Raw genomic sequence first — 18,480 nt, 5'->3', positions numbered from 1 at the left:
ATGTAGCTGGTAGGTCCCAGCAGTCAGGGAGGAAACGTTTTTTTGCGAAATACGGTGGCCCATCCGGTGGGTCCCTGCTGTCAGGTGGAGGAATCATTATTTTCCACGTAATAAGAAGGCACTTCCTTGCTGCGGCCATGGACCCAGCTGTCAGCCTCTCCACGTACAGTCCACGTCCGATGAAAGTCGTTCCTTGACCATGTTGACCACGCCGCACCGAGAGCACCAGGGCGGTGGACGTCGGCGAGGCCTAGGAAGGGGATGACACGGAGCCGGGGAAGACGCGGCAGTGGATGCTTATACGTCTCTGTCATATCTATAGTTTTTGATTGTTCCATGCTAATATTCTACAACTTTCATATACTTTTGGCAACTTTTTATACTATTTTTTGGGACTAACATATTGATCCAGTGCCCAGTGCCAGTTCCTGTCTATTGCATGTTTTTTGTTTCGCAGAAACCCAATATCAAACGGATTCCAAATAGGATAAAAATGGACGGAGAATTATTTTAGAATATTTGTGATTTTTGGGAAGTAAATCAACGCAGAAACACAGAGAGAGAGAGAGAGAGAGAGAGAGATAGATCCAATCTCGGAGGGGCTCTCGCCCCTCCCAAGCCATGGAAGCCAAGGACGAAAGGGGAAACCCTTCTCCCATCTAGGGAGAAGGTCAAGGAAGAAGAAGAAGAAGGGGGGCTCTCTCCCCCTTGCTTCCGGTGGCGCCGAAACGCCGCCAGGGGCCATCATCATCACCGCGATCTTCACCAACACCTCCATCATCTTCACCAACATCTCCATCACCTTCCCCCATCTATATTCAGTGGTCCACTCTCCCGCAACCCGCTGTACCCTCTACTTGAACATGGTGCTTTATGCTTCATATTATTATCCAATGATGTGTTGCCATCCTATGATGTTTGACACTACACCATGACAAAAATTTAAGGGTCACCACATCTGCCGGGAAAACTAGCCATTGGAGGCATACCAGCTGCCGGCAATGCTTTTTGCCGGCAAATATGAACTGCCCTTGAAAGTCCTGTCAGGGAAAACAATTCCCGGCAGTTAATACAAACCCCGGCAGATTTTTTGCCTTTAATATTCATACCTTTGCCGACAGTTAGAATTATTCCCGGCGTACAACTTTTTCCCGGTAGACTGACAATTTAGGGCAGATACAAGAGTTCCCCGGCAAACAAACTGCATGTATTTGTTTCCACTGCAAACTAACAAATCTCTGATATTGCATACATGTATTTCAACAGCTATCATTTATCTTCACTACTTTTTGTACCATCTATATATAACAACACACATACATACAGTAATTAAGATTACATCACTTAATAGATAATTTGTGCTTGTATATATAAGCGATATATCATCCATACATAGGTTAGGACATCCAAAAGCACAAAGATCAGTAACAGGACAAGCTAAAAGCACAATCATCCATCAGGTTTGCATGCACACATGCATGCATATGTACGTTCATATGCCAGTATTACATCATAGAGAAAAACGCAAAATATAAGATCTGCCTTTAGGTAGAAACATATTCCAGCAGAAGATCCTTTTAGCTCATCAAACACACCTCTAGAAACTTGTGGATGCAAAGGCATTATACTGGTGACCTGTAATACAAAGGAAATGGCCAAATAGATCAGCTCAAAAGAACACATGTTCCAAACATAGAAGTTGCATGGCTGAAAAAGAAAATTGGCCCATCCAAATGAATAAGACACATGTGTGTCGCCCTGTACTTTGCATTCCACAAGGCACAAATAGAATGTGTGTATGTACTCATAAGAACAGATTATGCACTATGTATGGATCATCAGAAAGACCGATATAACCTATCACTATAAATATTTACCAGTAGTCATCTTCTTTTGTTGTATTGATTTCTCTTGATTGCTGTCAAGTTAATAGAACATCCAAAGAACTGCAGGTAAGGATTAATTACTAGCAATCTAGTGGCAACGCAAGGTGTCCCCCGTTCTACTTTTTGTACATGTTTGTTCCGTATAAGTGTGTAGTAGTGCTAGACAGTGAGAATCAATAATTATGAGAATGTATACCAACTGAACAACCCTCTGATTAAATCTGCTGCTTGGTTTTAGAAAAAAAAAGTGTTGATTCAACAAAAAGAAGAAGAATTTGCAGGCACATAAATCATTTGCTGAAATGAATATAGGTTGCTCAAAGTAAAAGAATGTTGGTTTGCTGAACATATAGTTGCGTTGTCCCTCTTATTAATCCATGATGTTTGTACAACTGTGTGAAAAGTTTAAGTAGTAGCTGCAGAATTGTTTAAGGAACAGAGTTGCTTGTTGAGTCGGAATGAAAGGAGTAAAGCACGTGTTTAAAAATAGGCGCATTTTTAATCTACTGGGAAAACAAAAAAAGTACTAGTTACTCAGGAGAAAATAGGAAAATTGTAGGTTCCTACTTTCAAACACATGCTTGACTTTGACTCACAAAAATAATAAATCTTCAGCATGTGAGAGGAGAAACATATCTTGCTAGCTCCCAGAGTGTCGGTGCTTGCTACTTCAGTCCTAGAACTAAATGGACATGGAGAGAGACGAGCGTTTCTATAGAAGGCAAGCTATGATTGCTATTCAGACAAGATGGCAAGCTATGATTGCTTTTCAATAGAATGGCCCTTGTGATCAGAAGTATTTTTTGCAAGACCTAGTTCATTGTCTGCCTTGTCTATATACTAATGGATTTTTTTATCTTTTCATCAGTGTAATATTCAATAATTCTAAGAAGATGCGTGTCGGTGTACTAGAGTAGGGGTACCCTAGTATCCCGAACTTGTGCACGGGCAGTTGCAGCGCCGCGCGGCAAGGCTTGCCGGGTGACCGCCAAGACCCTCCGTGGTTCCCTTGAAGACCATTCAAGAACAAAGTACTCAAACCAAGGCCCCGGCAAGAGGAGCTTGCCGGGAAGGCCAACCAAGGCCCCGGCAAGAGGAGCTTGCCGAGAAGGCCAACCCAGGCCCCGGCAAAAGGATCTTGCCGGGAAGAGGCAAGACCCCGGCAAGAGGAGCTTGCCGGGAAGGCCACTCAAGGCATACCAAGAAAGCTTGCCGCGACGCGCCGCGCGTCCCGGCAAGGCCCGGTGAGCGACAAGCTCCCAAACACGACAAGACGACGACCCCGACAAGGTACTCGCCGGGGGCCCGCTGCCACTCTGTACCCACGCTCCAGCGCACCCACCCGCGTGTCGCCATGAGGCTTCCTCAGGGACGCGTGGCGGGAGCCTGTGCAGCCAGGGGTACGCGGTGGCAAGCGGAGATGAAGAGAAGGCCATCGTGGCAAACGGTGGCGCTCCTAACGATCACTTTTTGCACTGTTTAGGCAGCTCAGACGGGCATTCAATGACCTTGTCCCCTGCCGTCAGAGTTAGGTAGGGTGCACTGTGTCCACAGTAGCGGTAGCTGCACCTACCGCATCCTTTTCCATTTTTACCCTTCTAGTCTACGTTGCCACCTGTCGGTGACCCCTTGAAAGTATAAAAGGAGGCCCAAGTGCAACGTAGAGGGGTTTCGGCTCATTCGAAACACCAGGAACACTCTCATGCTCGGTCTGGCAGCGCCCATCGCTCCTGAGCAAGAATTCAATACACACAAACAAGCAGCAGTAGGGTTTTACGCATCCGTGCGGCCCGAAGCTGGGTAAAAACTGCTCGCGTGTACTGCCTCGATCCGCTCTTTGTGCGCTCTCCGCCTCCCACCGAACCGAAAGGGGCCCGGTCCCCATAGGTGTTGGTGGATCAGTTTCCCCCGACATCTTTGGCGCGCCAGGTAGGGGGCATCGAGATTGTGCGGACCCGATCCGGCATGCACGCGAGCTAAATCTTCATCGTCTTCATCGACATGCCACCGAAGAAGAAGGATTCGGAGGCAGCTGTTCTGTCTGCGTCGCTTTCACCGCTTCCGGAGCAAACGGGTGGTGGAGTGGACGCCGGCGGAAGAATGGGCGTCGACGAGGGAGCCCTCAGTGCGGCCAAGTCCAAGGACAAGGCGGCACAGACCTCGGCGTCCATGCGCGCACCGCGCCCCTCTCAGGAGGCGCGGGACCAGCAGCGTCATGGCGTTCGTAGCGCCATACGTCCGCTGGGCCAAGATCAAGCTGGTGGTTCTCGTGGCGCTCAAGACCAACATGCACGTCAACATGCTGGCTCGAGCGAAGTACGGTCGCCTGGACGGGGCACTGCTCCTTCTAACGTGGTTAGAAGTCTGAGCATGCCCCACTCCTCGCACCATTCACCTCCGCCGCCCACCACTCCAGCTGAAGCCTTGGCGCGAGCTCAACTGCTCCTAGACTATCCTCCGACGGCGGACAAGACCGACGAATGGAGGGCCACTATCCAGAGCCTCATCGGCTTCGCCAACGGCGACACTGCGCGGCAACCAAGCACCTCGCTGCCGCGGCAGGACAGCCGGACACGAGCCGATGGCAACAAGACCGGGGGAGGTGCGACTTCCATGCACTCTCCACTACGAAGGCCAAAATCGCCAACTCGCCGGATCCACCCCGACAGCGGCTCCACCGCGTCGTCGGACCCACGAGCTCGTCGCGACCAGCGCCAAGTTCTCCATGAAGGACAACAAGAAGACGCTCGAACCCGCATTGAGCGCCGAAGAGAAGCACGACGTCAATCCGACAAGCGCGCTGGGCCCTCTGTTGACATGCATGCGCCAGGGGAACCAGGCGATCTGCCGTACGCGGTAGGTTGTCCTGCGTTCACCCGTGAGCTGCGGCAAGTCCAGTGGCCCAGCACAAAGAATTTCAAACCAGACGTACCAGAGAAGTACGACGGCAAGACGCATCCGTCGGAGTTTCTCAGCATCTACACCATCGCGGTGCAGGCTGCCGGGGGACGGGACGACAAGATCCTTGCCAACTACTTCCCGCCGGTACTCAAGCCCAACGTCTGGTCCTGGCTCATGCACTTGCCGGACAATTCCATCTCCTCTTGGGCAGATTTATGCCATCAGTTTGTCGGCGCCTTTACAGGCGGCCACAAGCCACATGGCCAAGAGAGCGATCTTCACTAGCTCGCCCAGAAGGAAGGAGAGCCACTGCGCAAGTACATTCAGAGATCCAGCCGTGTACAGCACAACATCCCAGATGTCCACCCCGCCGCGATCATCAGCGCGTTCCATCAGAACGTGCGAATCCAAAGGATGAGGGAGGAGATGGCGATGTGTAAGATCAAAGACGTCAGTGAGCTTTACGCCCTGGCCGACAAGTGTGCACGCGCTGAAGAGGGGAGGAGGCTCCCCAGAGAGAGTACAGGAGCAGGAGGATTTGACAGTGAGGATGCCGCCCCGACAAGGAAAGGCCGGCGGCGGAACAACAGAAGGAAAAAGGGCAAGGAAGTGCTAGCTGTCGAGCAGACCGGCAACGGAGGTGGCACCAAGGAAGCTAAAGCTGGTGGCTCCGACAAGGAGGCCCAGCCTGTGGCGGCCGCCGACAAGCAGGACAGCTCCGGCAAGCAGTATTGTAAGATTCACCGCACCAAGGGTCACGATCTCCAGAACTGCAAGAAAGTCGAACAGCTTGTTGAGCAACAGAAAGCTGAGTACGAGCGGCGCGACAAGGAGAAGGCCCAGGAAGGTGCTGGTGGATCCGGCAAGAAACGTCCCGGCCGAGGAGGACGCCGTGGCAAGGCCAAGCAATGGCAAGGAGACAGACCTCCCCACGGCCGCGACAAGGATGAAGACGACGACGATGACGAAGACGTGGATGATGACGAGGCCGACGAGCAGGAATTTCAGAAAGCTACAGAGGTCCTGTGCGTTGACGGTGGTGCTTCTCTGCATACTTCGCACCGCCAACTCAAGCAGTGGATGCGGGAGGTTAATGCAGGGAAACCATCCGTAGAGTCACGCAAGCCTCTGAAATGGTCCAGCACGCCTATCATCTTCGACATTGAGGATCACCCTGATCGCATAACCGCGGTCTGGTGCTTGCCGATGTTGTTTTCACCAACTATCCGCAACCTCAAGGTCACGAAGATGCTAGTTGACGGCGGGGCCGGCTTGAATCTGATCTCCTCCGCTGTCCTCCAGAAACTTCAGATCCCTGACAGCAAGCTCGAGGAGACCGGCACATTCCAAGGAATCAGCCCGGGAAGAAGCAAGCCAAAGGGAAAGATCACGCTGCCGGTCACATTTGGCAGCGAGCTGAACTTCAGGACTGAGAGGGTCACGTTTGACGTTGCCGATTTTCCATTGCCCTACAATGGGATCCTTGGCCGTCCAGCGCTCGCCAAGTTTATGGCAGCCTCTCACTATGCATACAACATGCTCAAGATGCCAGGCCCGATAAGTGTCATCCCTGTCCCCGGCGACAAGAAGGATGCCCTTATCTGCGCCGACAAGATCTACCGGGAAGCAGCAGCGGCAGCTGATCACAACACACTTGCCGCTGAAGCTCCCGGGGGGAAGAAGAAGACAAAGTCCGGCAAGAGCTCTGATGCACACTCCGGCAAGCGCACCTCTTCGGAGTGCTGCGCTACCGTCGAGGACGCACCATCGAGCTCCACCGGAAAGTACAAGAAGACGATGGCAGCTCCACCCGAGACTAAGAAGGTGTCCGCCCAGGAGGACGGCACTGGTGGTACCTTCACCATTAGTGCCACGCTTGACCCCAAATAGGATAGTGCGCTCATCGCTTTCCTGCGGGCGAATGTTGACGTGTTTGCATGGCAACCGTCTGATATCCCCGGTGTTCCCAGGAAAGTAATTGAGCACCACCTAGCCGTTTGTCCTCATGCTCGGCCCGTCAAGCAAAAAGTCAGGAAGCAGGCAGTGGAGCACCAAGAGTTCATTGCAGAAGAGATCAGGAAATTGGAAGCAGCAGGCCTTGTCAGAGGAGTGCTCCATCCCACGTGGTTGGCCAATCCTGTAGTCGTGCGCAAGGCGAACGGGAAATGGAGGCTTTGTATAGACTTCACTGATGTTAATAAAGCTTGTCCCAAAGACCCATTTCCCTTGCCGCGTATTGACCAGATTGTTGACTCCACAGCCGGATGTGATTTGCTTTCATTTCTTGATGCATACTCAGGATACCATCAAATCTTCATGGCAGAAGAGGATGAGGAAAAAACCGCATTTATCACCCCTTGCGGCACATACTGTTTTGTACGGATGCCCTTTGGGTTGAAGAATGCTGGTTCAACATTTGCGAGGGTAGTCCATGTCGCTTTTGAGCCACAGATACACAGAAATGTGGAAGCCTACATGGATGATATAGTGGTCAAGAGCAAGGACAAGGCTACCCTGATCCAAGATTTAGAAGAAACTTTTGCAAATCTGCGCAGGATCAAGCTCAAGCTCAACCCCGAGAAGTGCGTGTTTGGAGTCCCTTCCGGCAAGCTTCTCGGGTTCTTTGTGTCTCAGCGGCGAATTGAAGCCAACCCCGACAAGATCAAGGCCATCGAGCAGATTGAAGCACCGAAGCGCGTCAAGGATGTGCAAAGGCTTGCCGGTTGCGTGGCTGCTCTCAGCAGGTTTATCTCTAAGTCTGCTGAGCGCGCCCTGCCGTTTTTCAAAATATTGAAAAAGGCAGGTCCAATGAAATGGACTCCAGAAGCGGAGGATGCGCTGCAGGACTTGAAGAGGTACCTGTCCTCCACTCCAATACTTGTCGCACCTAAGCCACAAGAGAAGTTGCTGCTGTACCTAGCGACAACCAATCAAGTGGTTAGTGCTGCGTTAGTAGCGGAGAGGGAGGCGGATGATGAGCCAGCGACCGCGACAAGTGAATCCAGCGACAAGCAAGGGGCTTCTCCAACAAGCTCTGGTCCCGACAAAGATGAATCTGCGCAGACGTGCAAGGAGGTGCAGAAGAAGATGGTGCAGCGCCCAGTTTACTTTGTCAGCTCCCTTCTCCAGGGGGCTAGGTCGAGGTACTCTGGTGTGCAAAATTTGCTTTTCGGCCTTCTCATGGCCTCGAGAAAGATGCGCCATTACTTCCAGGCACACGAGATCACGGTTGTCACTCGCTTTCCGCTGAAGAGGATACTGCAGAATCCAGAAGCAACAGGCAGGGTTGTCGAGTGGGCATTGGAACTTTCAAGCTTTGGCCTCAAGTTTGAGAGCACTACAACAATCCAAAGCAGGGAATTGGCAGAGTTCATACCAGAGTGGACGCCAACCCCAGACGAAGAAATTCCAGAGACGAGCATCCCCGTCAAGGAGACAAGCAAAGAGTGGCTGATGTACTTTGATGGTGCCTTCTCGCTGCAAGGCGCCGGTGCTGGCGTGCTGCTTATCGCACCCACCGGAGAGCACCTCAAGTACGTAGTCCAGATGCACTTTCCCAAGGAGCAAGCAACGAACAATACTGCAGAGTATGAGGGATTGCTTGCCGGCCTCAGAATCGCAGCCGACCTTGGGATCAAGAAACTCATTGTAAGGGGTGACTCGCAGCTTGTCGTCCGCCAAGTGAACAAGAACTACCAGAGTCCATTGATGGAAGCATATGTTGATGAAGTGAGAAAGCTAGAAGAACACTTTGACGGCCTGCAAATGGAACATGTTCCACGAGCTCAGAACGACATTGCTGATGGCCTGTCAAAGTGCGCTGCACTAAAGTTGCCTGTGGAACCAGGGATCTTTGTGCTCAAGCTGACTCAACCATCCGTGACACCATCAACTGGACAGAATAAGAAGAGGAACTTGGTTTCTGATGACTACTTTCCGGCAGAGCTTCCCGAAGCCGCCGCCAAGAAGGTCCCCAAGATCGACGCCAAGAGTGCTGAGGAGCAGTCTGCTCCGGCGAACCTCTTGGTTTGTTCCGTTGAAGCAGACGCTCCCGACAAGTTTTGCTCCGGCAAGCTTGCCGGGGAATATCACGCTCCGGCCAAACCGCAGGTTCTTGCCGTAGAAGCGGATATTCCCACAGCAACAGATATGCCTTTAGCCCTTGTTGTCGAGCCGCAAGCTCCAGCATGGGCGCAGCAGATCGTCCGTTTTCTTCAGACAGGAGAGCTTCCCGAAGAGCAAGAAGAAGCAGAAAGAGTAGCCCGGCAGTCAAGTATGTACAAGTTTGTCGACAACACACTATACAGAATAAGTCTCAATGGTGTGAAATTAAAGTGCATTTGCCGGGAAGATGGACAACAGCTGTTGTCAGAGATACATGGAGGCATATGTGGTCACCACATTGGCGCAAGAGCACTTGCCGGCAAAGCATTCCGACAAGGTTTCTTCTGGCCGACAGCCCTCCAGGATGCAACTGCACAAGTAACCAAGTGTGAAGCGTGCCAGTTTCATTCCAAACAGATACACCAGCCAGCTCAAGCTCTCCAGACGATCCCTTTATCCTGGCAATTTTCGGTCTGGGGGCTCGACATCCTCGGCCCCTTCCCCCGAGCTGTCGGGGGCTTTGAGTTCTTGTACGTTGCAATCGACAAGTTGACAAAGTGGCCGGAAGTGGAACCAGTGAGCAAGGTGATAGCACAGTCAGCAGTCAAGTTCTTCAGGTCGATTGTTTGTCATTTCGGGGTTCCTAACAGGATCATCACCGACAACGGCACGCAATTTACGAGCCGCACCTTCATGCAGTATGTCCAAGATCTTGGCACCAAGGTCTGCTTCGCTTCTGTTGCTCACCCGAGAAGCAACGGTCAAGCGGAGAGGGCAAACGCTGAAGTGCTGCGCGGGCTCAAGACCAGAACTTTCAACAGGCTGCACAAGTGCGGAAGAAACTGGATCAAGGAGCTGCCAGTGGTTCTTTGGTCAATCAGAACGACACCAAATCGAGCCACTGGCCAGACACCTTTCGCTCTAGTCTATGGAGCAGAGGCAGTTCTCCCCACGGAACTCGTATACGGGTCACCTCGAGTGCTCGCTTATGATGAGCTTGAGCAAGAGCAGCTGCGGCAAGACGACGCGCTGCTCCTTGAGGAAGACCGTCTCCAGGCTGCTGTGCGAGCTGCTCGCTACCAGCAAGCTCTACGCCGCTACCATAGCCGCAGAGTCAATGCCAAGAGTCTCGAGGAAGGCGACCTTGTTCTTCGGCGTGTTCAGTCCGCCAAGAATTCCAACAAGTTGACGCCGAATTGGGAAGGCCCTTATCGGGTGAAACGAGTCACTAGGCCCGGCGCTGTCCGCCTTGAGACCGAAGATGGCATTCCAGTGAGCAACTCCTGGAACAATGAACATCTTCGTAAGTTTTACCCGTAGGGCGCGATTGCCGGAAGCTTTTCCGGCAACCACCTTTTGTACAAGTCTTGCCGCTGTTGCATATAATCCTTTGTACAAAGCCGGGCGCAGACCCCGTGCACCAGTAAAGTTCATGTGCCCTGCATGTCTTGTCAGTTTTTTATATGCTATAATCCTTTTTCGCATATGTTATCTGACACTTTGTGCAGCACCACACCCCGGTAAGTGATAACGAGCCCAAGGCTCCATATCATTACTTTATTTCTCTGTTTCTTTCTCAAAAGAAGGAAGGTTCCCTCGCCCACAAGGTTTACCGGGGGGGAAGGAGAAGATAATGGTGTGGACCAGGCCGTTCAAGAAAGTTTCTCCTTGCCGGGAAGCAGACGACAGAAAAGCTAAGTTGCTAAAGCTTGAGCAATCAGTTTTTTAAGTTTTTGAGTTATTTTCCTTGAACGACCGTGCTTTGTATGGAAAACCTGTGCGCGGAGGAACCAACTCGTAGCTAGTTGCGCCTTTACTTTGTTTCGAGTCCGCTCAACAACTTAAGTGAGCTGCTAGCGCCCTTACTTTGCTTCGAGTCCGCTCAGCAACTTAAGTGAGCCGCTAGCGCCCTTACTTTGTTCCGAGTCCGCTGAACAACTTAAGTGAGCTGCAACTAGTTGCGACAAGGTTGCTTGTCGGTAGCGACCCCGCCAGCAGGCTGCTGAAGTTCCGCACTCGGCGCTCGCGGCAAGGGTGCCTGCGCCGGCAAGTTTCCCTAGAAAGCGTAGGGCAGAAACATACAAAGCCAAGAGTCGAGTAAAGGAAGTAACACAGCAATTTTTTGCCTAAGATAGAGTTATATTACAAAAATAATTTGTCGCGCCTCTAATAAAATGTTCCCATGACATGAATGGCAGCGACAACAAAAGAAGAAAACGGACGGCCTAATCTACGCGACCACCGTCAACCCTTTTGACCTCGTTCACCCTGTCCACAATGGGTGCGACGAGGGCCTTAAGTGCGTCAAGATCAGCGTCCGCCGGCAGCCTCTTGTGGACGTTGGTGAGGTTGAGGCCCGGATTGTGGAAGGCCACCTTCACCAGCACCTTCTCCAGAGCTCCGGCACAAATCGAGCGTGACTCGTCAGCCAACTGCTTTGGGATCCGTTCCCGGAGTTGCTGGAGCGCCGCCGCCACGCCTTTGAAGAACAGAGTGACCTTGGCGCTGGGTTGGAGGTTCTCGTCGGAGGAGTACCCGAAGCCTTCCACCCCCAATTGCACCAGCTCCTCTTCGATGACTGCAGCAATGTTCACGACGCCCTCCGTCCAGAGCACCACAGTATCTCTGAGAAGGTTCTGGGTTTCGGCGGCCCTCGCCAGCAGCGCATCGTTGGCCTTGATGTCTTTTTTCAAGTCTGCCTCCCGTTTTCTAGCACTGTCCAACGTCTCCGTCAAGGTGGCCAGCTTCAGCGTCAGATCTGCGTTGGAATCCTTGGCGGCGCTCAGTTCCTTGCCTCTCTCGGCGAGTCGGCCCTGCAGCTCACCGTGGGCAAGGGCGTCCTTCTCGCGCTCTAGCTTGAGCGCGGCAAGCCCTTCGCCACTAACCTTCAGATCAGCTTCCAGCTGCGCCACCTTTGCCTCCAATTCTTTCTTGGCGGCCTCGGCAGCCGCAGCCGCATCCTTTGCCTCTTGGAGCGTCCCGCCAAGTGCCCGTTCGCGCGCGGCAAGCTCCTCTTCGTGGCTGTCGAGGTACACTTTCCGCTGAGTCAGCTCGCCTTCTCGCGCATACAGCTTCTCGCCGGTGAGCCGTTGCTGCTCTTCAGCCTCAGCCTTCTCAAGGAGGAAGGCCTGCCGCTCCTCAGCAAGCTGCTCCCGCTCCTTCGCCAAGGCCCGGAGAATTTCTTGGCGAAGACCCCGGAGCTCCTCCGCACGCTTCTCTATGTCCACGCTCGCCCTCGCGACAAGCGCTTCCCGGGACTCCAACTTGACTTGGCGAGCGCGGTAGAGCGCCAACAGCCTCCGTAGCAGCCGCTCCTCCTCAGGCTTGCCGCTGTTGCTTCCCGGCGCGTCGACGATCGGCAACCCGGCGAAGGCAAGCACCTCCCCATGCAGAGCTTCTCCTTCCATCGGCGCCCTGGAGCTCGACGCCTAGGGGAGCTTGATGAAGATGCCCTCGCCGGCCTTCAGATAGGCGCCGGGCTGGGACTCCTCGGAGTCTGCCCCCGCGGCAGCAGCGGAGGGATCGGCGGTCGGTGCAGTGCCTGGCGCTCCTGCGGCCTCAGGACCGTCAGTGCGATCGCCAGATCCCCCGCCAGCTTCTTCGGCAGCAGCCTTGGCGGCCTCTTCACCGGCAGGCACGTCAGCGCCGGCTCCTTCTTCGGTGGTCGCGACATCATCAGTATTGCCGCGCGCGTCCTCCTAGCCGCCCGCTTCGGTCTCCATCGGATCCGCGGAGGGTGGGTCTGACGACCGGAGAAGAAGGAGAAATCAAACAAGTATCCGAGAAGAGAAATCAGCAGAAGACTACAAGGAAAGTTTCGGGCAAGAAGGACTACCTGTGCTAGGATCTGCTGTCATGACCTCCACCACCGGCGGATCATTAGCACTGTCCCTTGCCGGAGACTCCTCCCTTGCCGGAGGCTCCTCCCTTACCGGAGAACGCTCCCTTGCCGGGGGTCCGCCCTTGGCGGCGTAGTCGAAGCAGACGACGAGTCGGAGGAGATCACCATGCCCTCCTGATGGAGCTGTTCTGCTCCTGCACAAACAAACCAGTGGTCAGATGTCAACAAAGGAAAAGAGCAACCACGCGCACCCAGAAGCAGAAAGTAAACCATATCCTTACGCTGGGGGCTGCGCTGGGGGCTGCTCTGCGAAGTGATGGCCGGATCCGGCAAGGTGGTCTCGGGCGCGCCTCCTGTCGTCGCAGTGGGCTCGTCCTCGATGACCACCACCTGAGCCTTGGCCCTCTTCGCCGCCCTCTAGGCCAGAGTCCTGAAAAGGGAGAGTCCAGGGTGGCTCAGATCAGATGCAAGACAGGATCAGCAAGTTGAAGAACTACAAGAACAAGCAAGGGAATCTTACTCTTCTTCTTCTTCCTCCTCGTCGGAGCTGAGCGCGGAGAGGTCGAAGTTCGGCCCACTTCCAACGCGATGAGGTGGAGGGGTGGGATCCCTTGACCGCTTGGCGGGGGCTGCGGCGCCAGCCCGAGACGGCCCCCCTTTAGTTGTCGCTGTGGCGGGAGGCGCTCCCGCGGCAACCGTACTTGCCGCGATAGAGTGCGTCGCGCGACGCTGCGGCTGTTGGCCCACTTGCCGCCCTGCTATGTCGCCGACCCTGCGGAGGCGCCTTCTTGGCTGCGCTGGGGGCTGCGCTGAGGGCCCTGCTTGCGGCAAGCTCCTCAGAGATGGCGGGCCGCTCGCACCCTCGGCGGGCTCGTTGGACTCGGCGTCGGGCGCGGCGAGCTCTTCTTCCTCTTCGGGCTGCTCCCGTTCGGCAAGGCTCATCGCCAACGCCGCGTCCGCTTCCTCCACAGTGAACCTGAATTCACCCGCGGCCGCGGCTGCCGCCGCCTCTTCCGCCCTGGTGGCGATGCGCTCCATCTCTTGATCAGTGGTGTCGCGGGTGAGGAGCTTCTTCTCGTCAGCATTGACCGCCACCTCCACTAGGCTGTCGAAGAACTGCTGCACGACGTCGCCGGCGGGCTCTTGCCAAGTCAGAGCGATCCCGTGCGAGTCACACAACGGCATCATTGCGCAGATGCGGTCGCGCGAGGAGTTGTTACACAGAGGCACGACGCCTGCCGGCAACCTGAACCACTCGGGATGCTGCGGGTCGTGCTTGAATATTTCCTTAAGTATCTCGTCCAATTCTATGACGGTGAAATTGAATTTGAGGCCTGGGCGCAACCTCATGATGTCTGCCGGGCCTCCGAATTCCCAGGCGGGTCTCCCCTTCGCCTGTAGAGGGGCGATGCGGCGGCGGAGGAAATTTGTGCCGACAGCTCCTACAGTCAACCCGGCAAGCCTGAGGTGCAAGATCTGGGTGGTGGCGATCTTCAACTTGTCATCGTCCGCAGACAGAGCGCTCCAATCATTACCTCGCACTGCTGGGGCTTGGCGCAGGGCGGTGAACGGCTGCGGGTTCTCCTCTACAACCCAGCACCAGTTTGCTCTCCACTCATCCCACTTGCCGCGGAGCTCCCCCTCTAGATAGGTCTCCTTCTTGCCGGCTCGCGAGATCCAGGTGATCCCCCCGGCAAGGGTTTCCCCTCTCTCGACACGGGGCATGAAGAAATGGTGGAAGAGAGCTACGTTGGGGTGGACTCCGACAAAGTTTTCGCATAGATGGGCGAAAACTGCCATGGTCAAGACAGCGTTGGGGGTAAAATCAAAGAGGTGGAGCCCGTAGGTGTTCATGATATCACAGAAGAAATCAGAAAATGGTGGACAGAGCCCGCAGTAGAAGAACACGGCAAAGAAAGGGTACCCGCCAACTGGAGCTTCTTGCGAGGTGATGGCGGAGAGTACCTTTGTGCGCGGATGCGCCCGTGTCTCCGTCGACCAGAAGAGATAGTACCACTCCCTCAGATCCTTTGCGGAGAGCTCGGGGAGGAAGGTGGCCTGCTCTTTCCGCGGCGCCTCAAGCCGCTACACTTCGGTCGACTTCACAGCTTTCGCGGCCTTCCCCTTTCCGGGCTTCGGAGCATTGGCGGAGGCGGTGGGGGAGATCGACGGCGCTGGTAGTGGCGGCGGTGACGGGAGCAGAGCACTGCTCTCTTTCGACTTCGGAAGGGGAGGAGGGCGGCGGAGGTTTCTGAGATTGCAGCAGCGAATGACGAAGATAGGGGAAATACCCCTGTTTCCCCTGCTTATAAGGAGGAGGGGGCAGACGTTGCGCTCTTTCTGAATAAGGCTTGCCGGGTGACCGCCAAGACCCTCCGTGGTTCCCTTGAAGACCATTCAAGAACAAAGTACTCAAACCAAGGCCCCGGCAAGAGGAGCTTGCCGGGAAGGCCAACCAAGGCCCCGGCAAGAGGAGCTTGCCGAGAAGGCCAACCCAGGCCCCGGCAAAAGGATCTTGCCGGGAAGAGGCAAGACCCCGGCAAGAGGAGCTGAAGAGAAGGCCATCGTGGCAAACGGTGGCGCTCCTAACGGTCACTTTTTGCACTGTTTAGGCAGCTCAGACGGGCATTCAATGACCTTGTCCCCTGCCATCAGAGTTAGGTAGGGTGCACTGTGTCCACAGTAGCGGTAGCTGCACCTACCGCATCCTTTTCCATTTTTACCCTTCTAGTCTACGTTGCCACCTGTCGGTGACCCCTTGAAAGTATAAAAGGAGGCCCAAGTGCAACGTAGAGGGGGTTCGGCTCATTCGAAACACCAGGAACACTCTCACGCTCGGTCTGGCAGCGCCCATCGCTCCTGAGCAAGAATTCAATACACACAAACAAGCATCAGTAGGGTTTTACGCATCCGTGCGGCCCGAAGCTGGGTAAAAACTGCTCGCGTGTATTGCCTCGATCCGCTCTTTGTGCGCTCTCCGCCTCCCACCGAACCGAAAGGGGCCCGGTCCCCATAGGTGTTGCTGGATCAGTTTCCCCCGACAATGCGATACCTTCTAGATGTGGGAACTGCCATCGGCTATCATGGTTGCGTCTGTATAACTTTACAAACAACCTCCATCTGCATACATACGAAGAATTAGAACTACCTATCATGTTCTGTCGCTACATCATGCTTTGCTTGTACTAAATTTCAAACCTTGCCTAAATATCGCAGACCAACACAAATCAATATTTTTTTACAAATCTAAACAAGGCCTTGAAAATATAATTACTAACCAAAGCAATCTTTGAGGTATTCAAAATATTGTCAAACGATATCATGCAATGATAGAAACAAATTACAAGGTATTCAAACTAAAATCAAAAGATTCTGCAGTGTATGACAGCCCTATGCCTTTTCTTGCTTCTTATTCAAGGACGCGTCACAAATAGAAGAAGGCTATAGAGTATAGAATGAAGAATGTAGACTTAGGCGACACAAATAGTATATGAACTATGACATTGTAACTTTTTTATTTCAAAATTAACTTTTGACTTGGTATTTTGCAGCTGGGAGATAGACACATATGACTACCATCGAATATTCTGCTCACCAAAAGAAAAGGGAAATAAATAAATGCATGGTTCATCAACAAAATTGAACAGTTACCTACATATATAAGAGGCCATATGGAAATAGACTACATTAAGGAAATTGGGGCATTAAGCAACCATGATAAACATCATGTGAGTCGTCAAATTTACTTACTATATTTTCAGTTTGATTGATGATGTTAGCATAATGTAGTGGCAGACCACATGAACCTAGCCTTTTGTTGTGACCTTGCTCCATGAAGTCGGTACCTACAGGAACTGTTTATTCAGGGAGATGTATCAAGAAATTATCAGATGCATTTTTGTCCAAACAATAAAGCAGCCAATCAATTAATTACCAGCTTCATCGAATGCATCCCGGATTTGTTTATGCAGAAAAATGTCGATATCGACAAGCTTTTCTACAGTCTGGCTAGAGGATCACACAAAGCAATGTTAGCACCTTTCAGAAGAAAGAGAAAGAAATATGTGAGTAGCGCATTCATCAAAAACTATTTAAACTAAACGCTACCAAGCAAAGCCCAACAGACAGAATTATAGAAGGCCAAGACAAAGTAATGAAGTACTCCCTCCGTCTCATAATATAAGAGCGTTTTTTACACTAGTGGGTGGTGTCAAAAATGCTCTTATATTACGGCATGGAGGGAGTAAATTTGTATGAAGATAATTACATCCTCCAAAGGTCTGGACCACAAGGATTTCTTCTTCAAAGTTTTCACAAGCTTCCTTTGGCGCATTAGTTCACTGTTGGATATAATGAATATCTCCAATAGCATACTTGCAGTACAGTTTTACAATCTACTGAAGTTCTTTAAAAATGTCATCAGTCTGGCAGTACCTCTTCTAGCTGACACAAGTATGTGTGTGCGTGTGTGGTGCAGGTTTGGATTTGATGGGTATGAAAATCGTACTTTGCTTGAGGGCTGGCTTGGTCGTGATGTTGATGAAGCGCAACATGAAGTGGGCTAGGCTCCTTCTCCTCTTGAACTTGGCGAACAGGTCGGGTCCATCTAGGGGTCATCCTATGACCAACCCATCCGTCAGAAAATCCAGTCGAAGGAAAGGAAGGTAGAAAAGGAGAATAAATTGAGAGGGGGGCGGACCTTGTCCCGTATACTAGGGTAGGAGAAGCACCGGTTGTGGGCAAGGAGCTGAGCCATGAAGACCTCCCGGTGGTCCTTCTCCTAGTCCTCCTTCGTCAGGTCCCTCTGGGCACCGTGGATCTGGACGAACTTGAAGAGTACGCTGAGTTCTTCTACAGCAGTAGCACGAACTTAACAAAGACAGGAACCATGTGTGCGAACTCAAATTGAGTCGTGAGAGAGAGAGAGAGGCGTGCGGAGGAGAAGAGGGGAGCGAGAAGGGACCTTGTGGATGAGCTCCATTGCTTGGGCACCGTGGATCTGGAAGCACCATGCTGGATATGGCCACCGGCTGCTCGATTTGGACTGGATGCTGTGGTGGCTCTAGGCTTGGATGTGGGTGCGACATGGATGCGGATGGACGGCAGCGTGCGTCGGAGATGCGGGTGTGGGGAATTGTCGATGGGGATTTGGTGGCAGTGTGAGTATGGGATTCAGAGGCAGTTGGCGGTGATGGGTCGAGGCCGGGGTTGTAGGAGGCCGGCTAGGTGATGGAGGCGATGGGGGCAGTGGCGCTGGGCGAGGCGGGGCAGGGCGGGGCGGAGGGGTGAGTCGGTGATGGCACTAGGGTTGGCGGAGTCGACGGCGAGACGCAGTGCGGCAGCTGATGCGGGAGAACGATGGCAGCCACACAGATGCAGGCAGTGTGGATAAGGCCGCGTGGATATGGGCTTCGAGCGCCTTCTAATTTTTCATTCTCCCGTCGCGCGCCTTTTTGTCAATTCTTTCGTGCGCGAGAATGGCGGCCTCCCAGGTGGAGGACCGCCGGACGCAATGAGTCTGCTCTGTTGGAATTGCCGGGGGATTAGCAGCGACCCGACAATTCAAAAATTGCGTGAATTCGTAAATAAGTTTTCTCCTAGAGTACTTTGTATAGTTGAGACCCAGCTCAGTGGGGAAAGAGTTGAAAATTTAAAAAGTACTTTAGGTTTTGATAGTTCTTTTGATGTGGATGCCTCTGGTAGAAGCGGAGGTTTAGCTATGTTTTGGAATAATGAAATAAACATTGA

General features: G+C 53.0%; 1 protein-coding gene across 8 annotated transcripts; it reads right to left on the bottom strand.

Annotated features, from left to right (window-relative positions):
* Window positions 1-1,326: 1,326 nt before the first annotated feature.
* LOC119295761 lies at window positions 1,327-18,142 on the bottom strand. Of its 8 annotated transcripts, XR_005144219.1 has the most exons (7): window positions 17,696-18,142; window positions 17,432-17,583; window positions 17,240-17,350; window positions 16,667-16,740; window positions 16,483-16,586; window positions 15,785-15,852; window positions 1,339-1,635 (listed from the first exon to the last, which is right to left on the bottom strand). XR_005144219.1 is itself a non-coding variant. In XM_037574211.1 (6 exons), exons 3-6 carry the CDS (start codon window positions 17,347-17,349, stop codon window positions 1,450-1,452), a joined length of 474 nt encoding a protein of 157 aa, XP_037430108.1. In that variant the 5' UTR covers window position 17,350; window positions 17,432-17,583; window positions 17,696-18,142; the 3' UTR covers window positions 1,327-1,449. The 8 variants fall into 8 exon arrangements, 3 of the variants coding, with proteins under 3 accessions (XP_037430108.1, XP_037430110.1, XP_037430109.1); XM_037574211.1 differs by lacking the exon at window positions 15,785-15,852 and having other exon boundaries at window positions 1,327-1,635; XM_037574213.1 differs by lacking the exon at window positions 15,785-15,852 and having other exon boundaries at window positions 1,327-1,635; window positions 17,432-17,551.
* Between the last annotated feature and the right edge of the window lie 338 nt (window positions 18,143-18,480).

This window comes from Triticum dicoccoides, chromosome 4B (genome assembly GCF_002162155.2).
Source record: "Triticum dicoccoides isolate Atlit2015 ecotype Zavitan chromosome 4B, WEW_v2.0, whole genome shotgun sequence".
NCBI classification, from domain to species: Eukaryota; Viridiplantae; Streptophyta; class Magnoliopsida; order Poales; family Poaceae; genus Triticum; species Triticum dicoccoides.
Note: the sequence above shows the minus strand (reverse complement) of the source record. Positions and strands in the feature narration are given on the sequence as shown.

What these genes read in the sequence shown, in the direction of transcription:
- LOC119295761 (XM_037574212.1), bottom strand. Translation starts at nt 17,349, where the DNA reads ATGACCCCTAGATGGACCCGACCTGTTCGCCAAGTTCAAGAGGAGAAG. An exon ending in CAAGCCAGCCCTCAAGCAAA is followed by an intron (nt 16,741 to 17,239) that starts GTACGATTTTCA and finishes GTGATCCTCTAG; the next exon opens with CCAGACTGTAGAAAAGCTTG. An exon ending in GGATGCATTCGATGAAGCTG is followed by an intron (nt 16,587 to 16,666) that starts GTAATTAATTGA and finishes CTGAATAAACAG; the next exon opens with TTCCTGTAGGTACCGACTTC.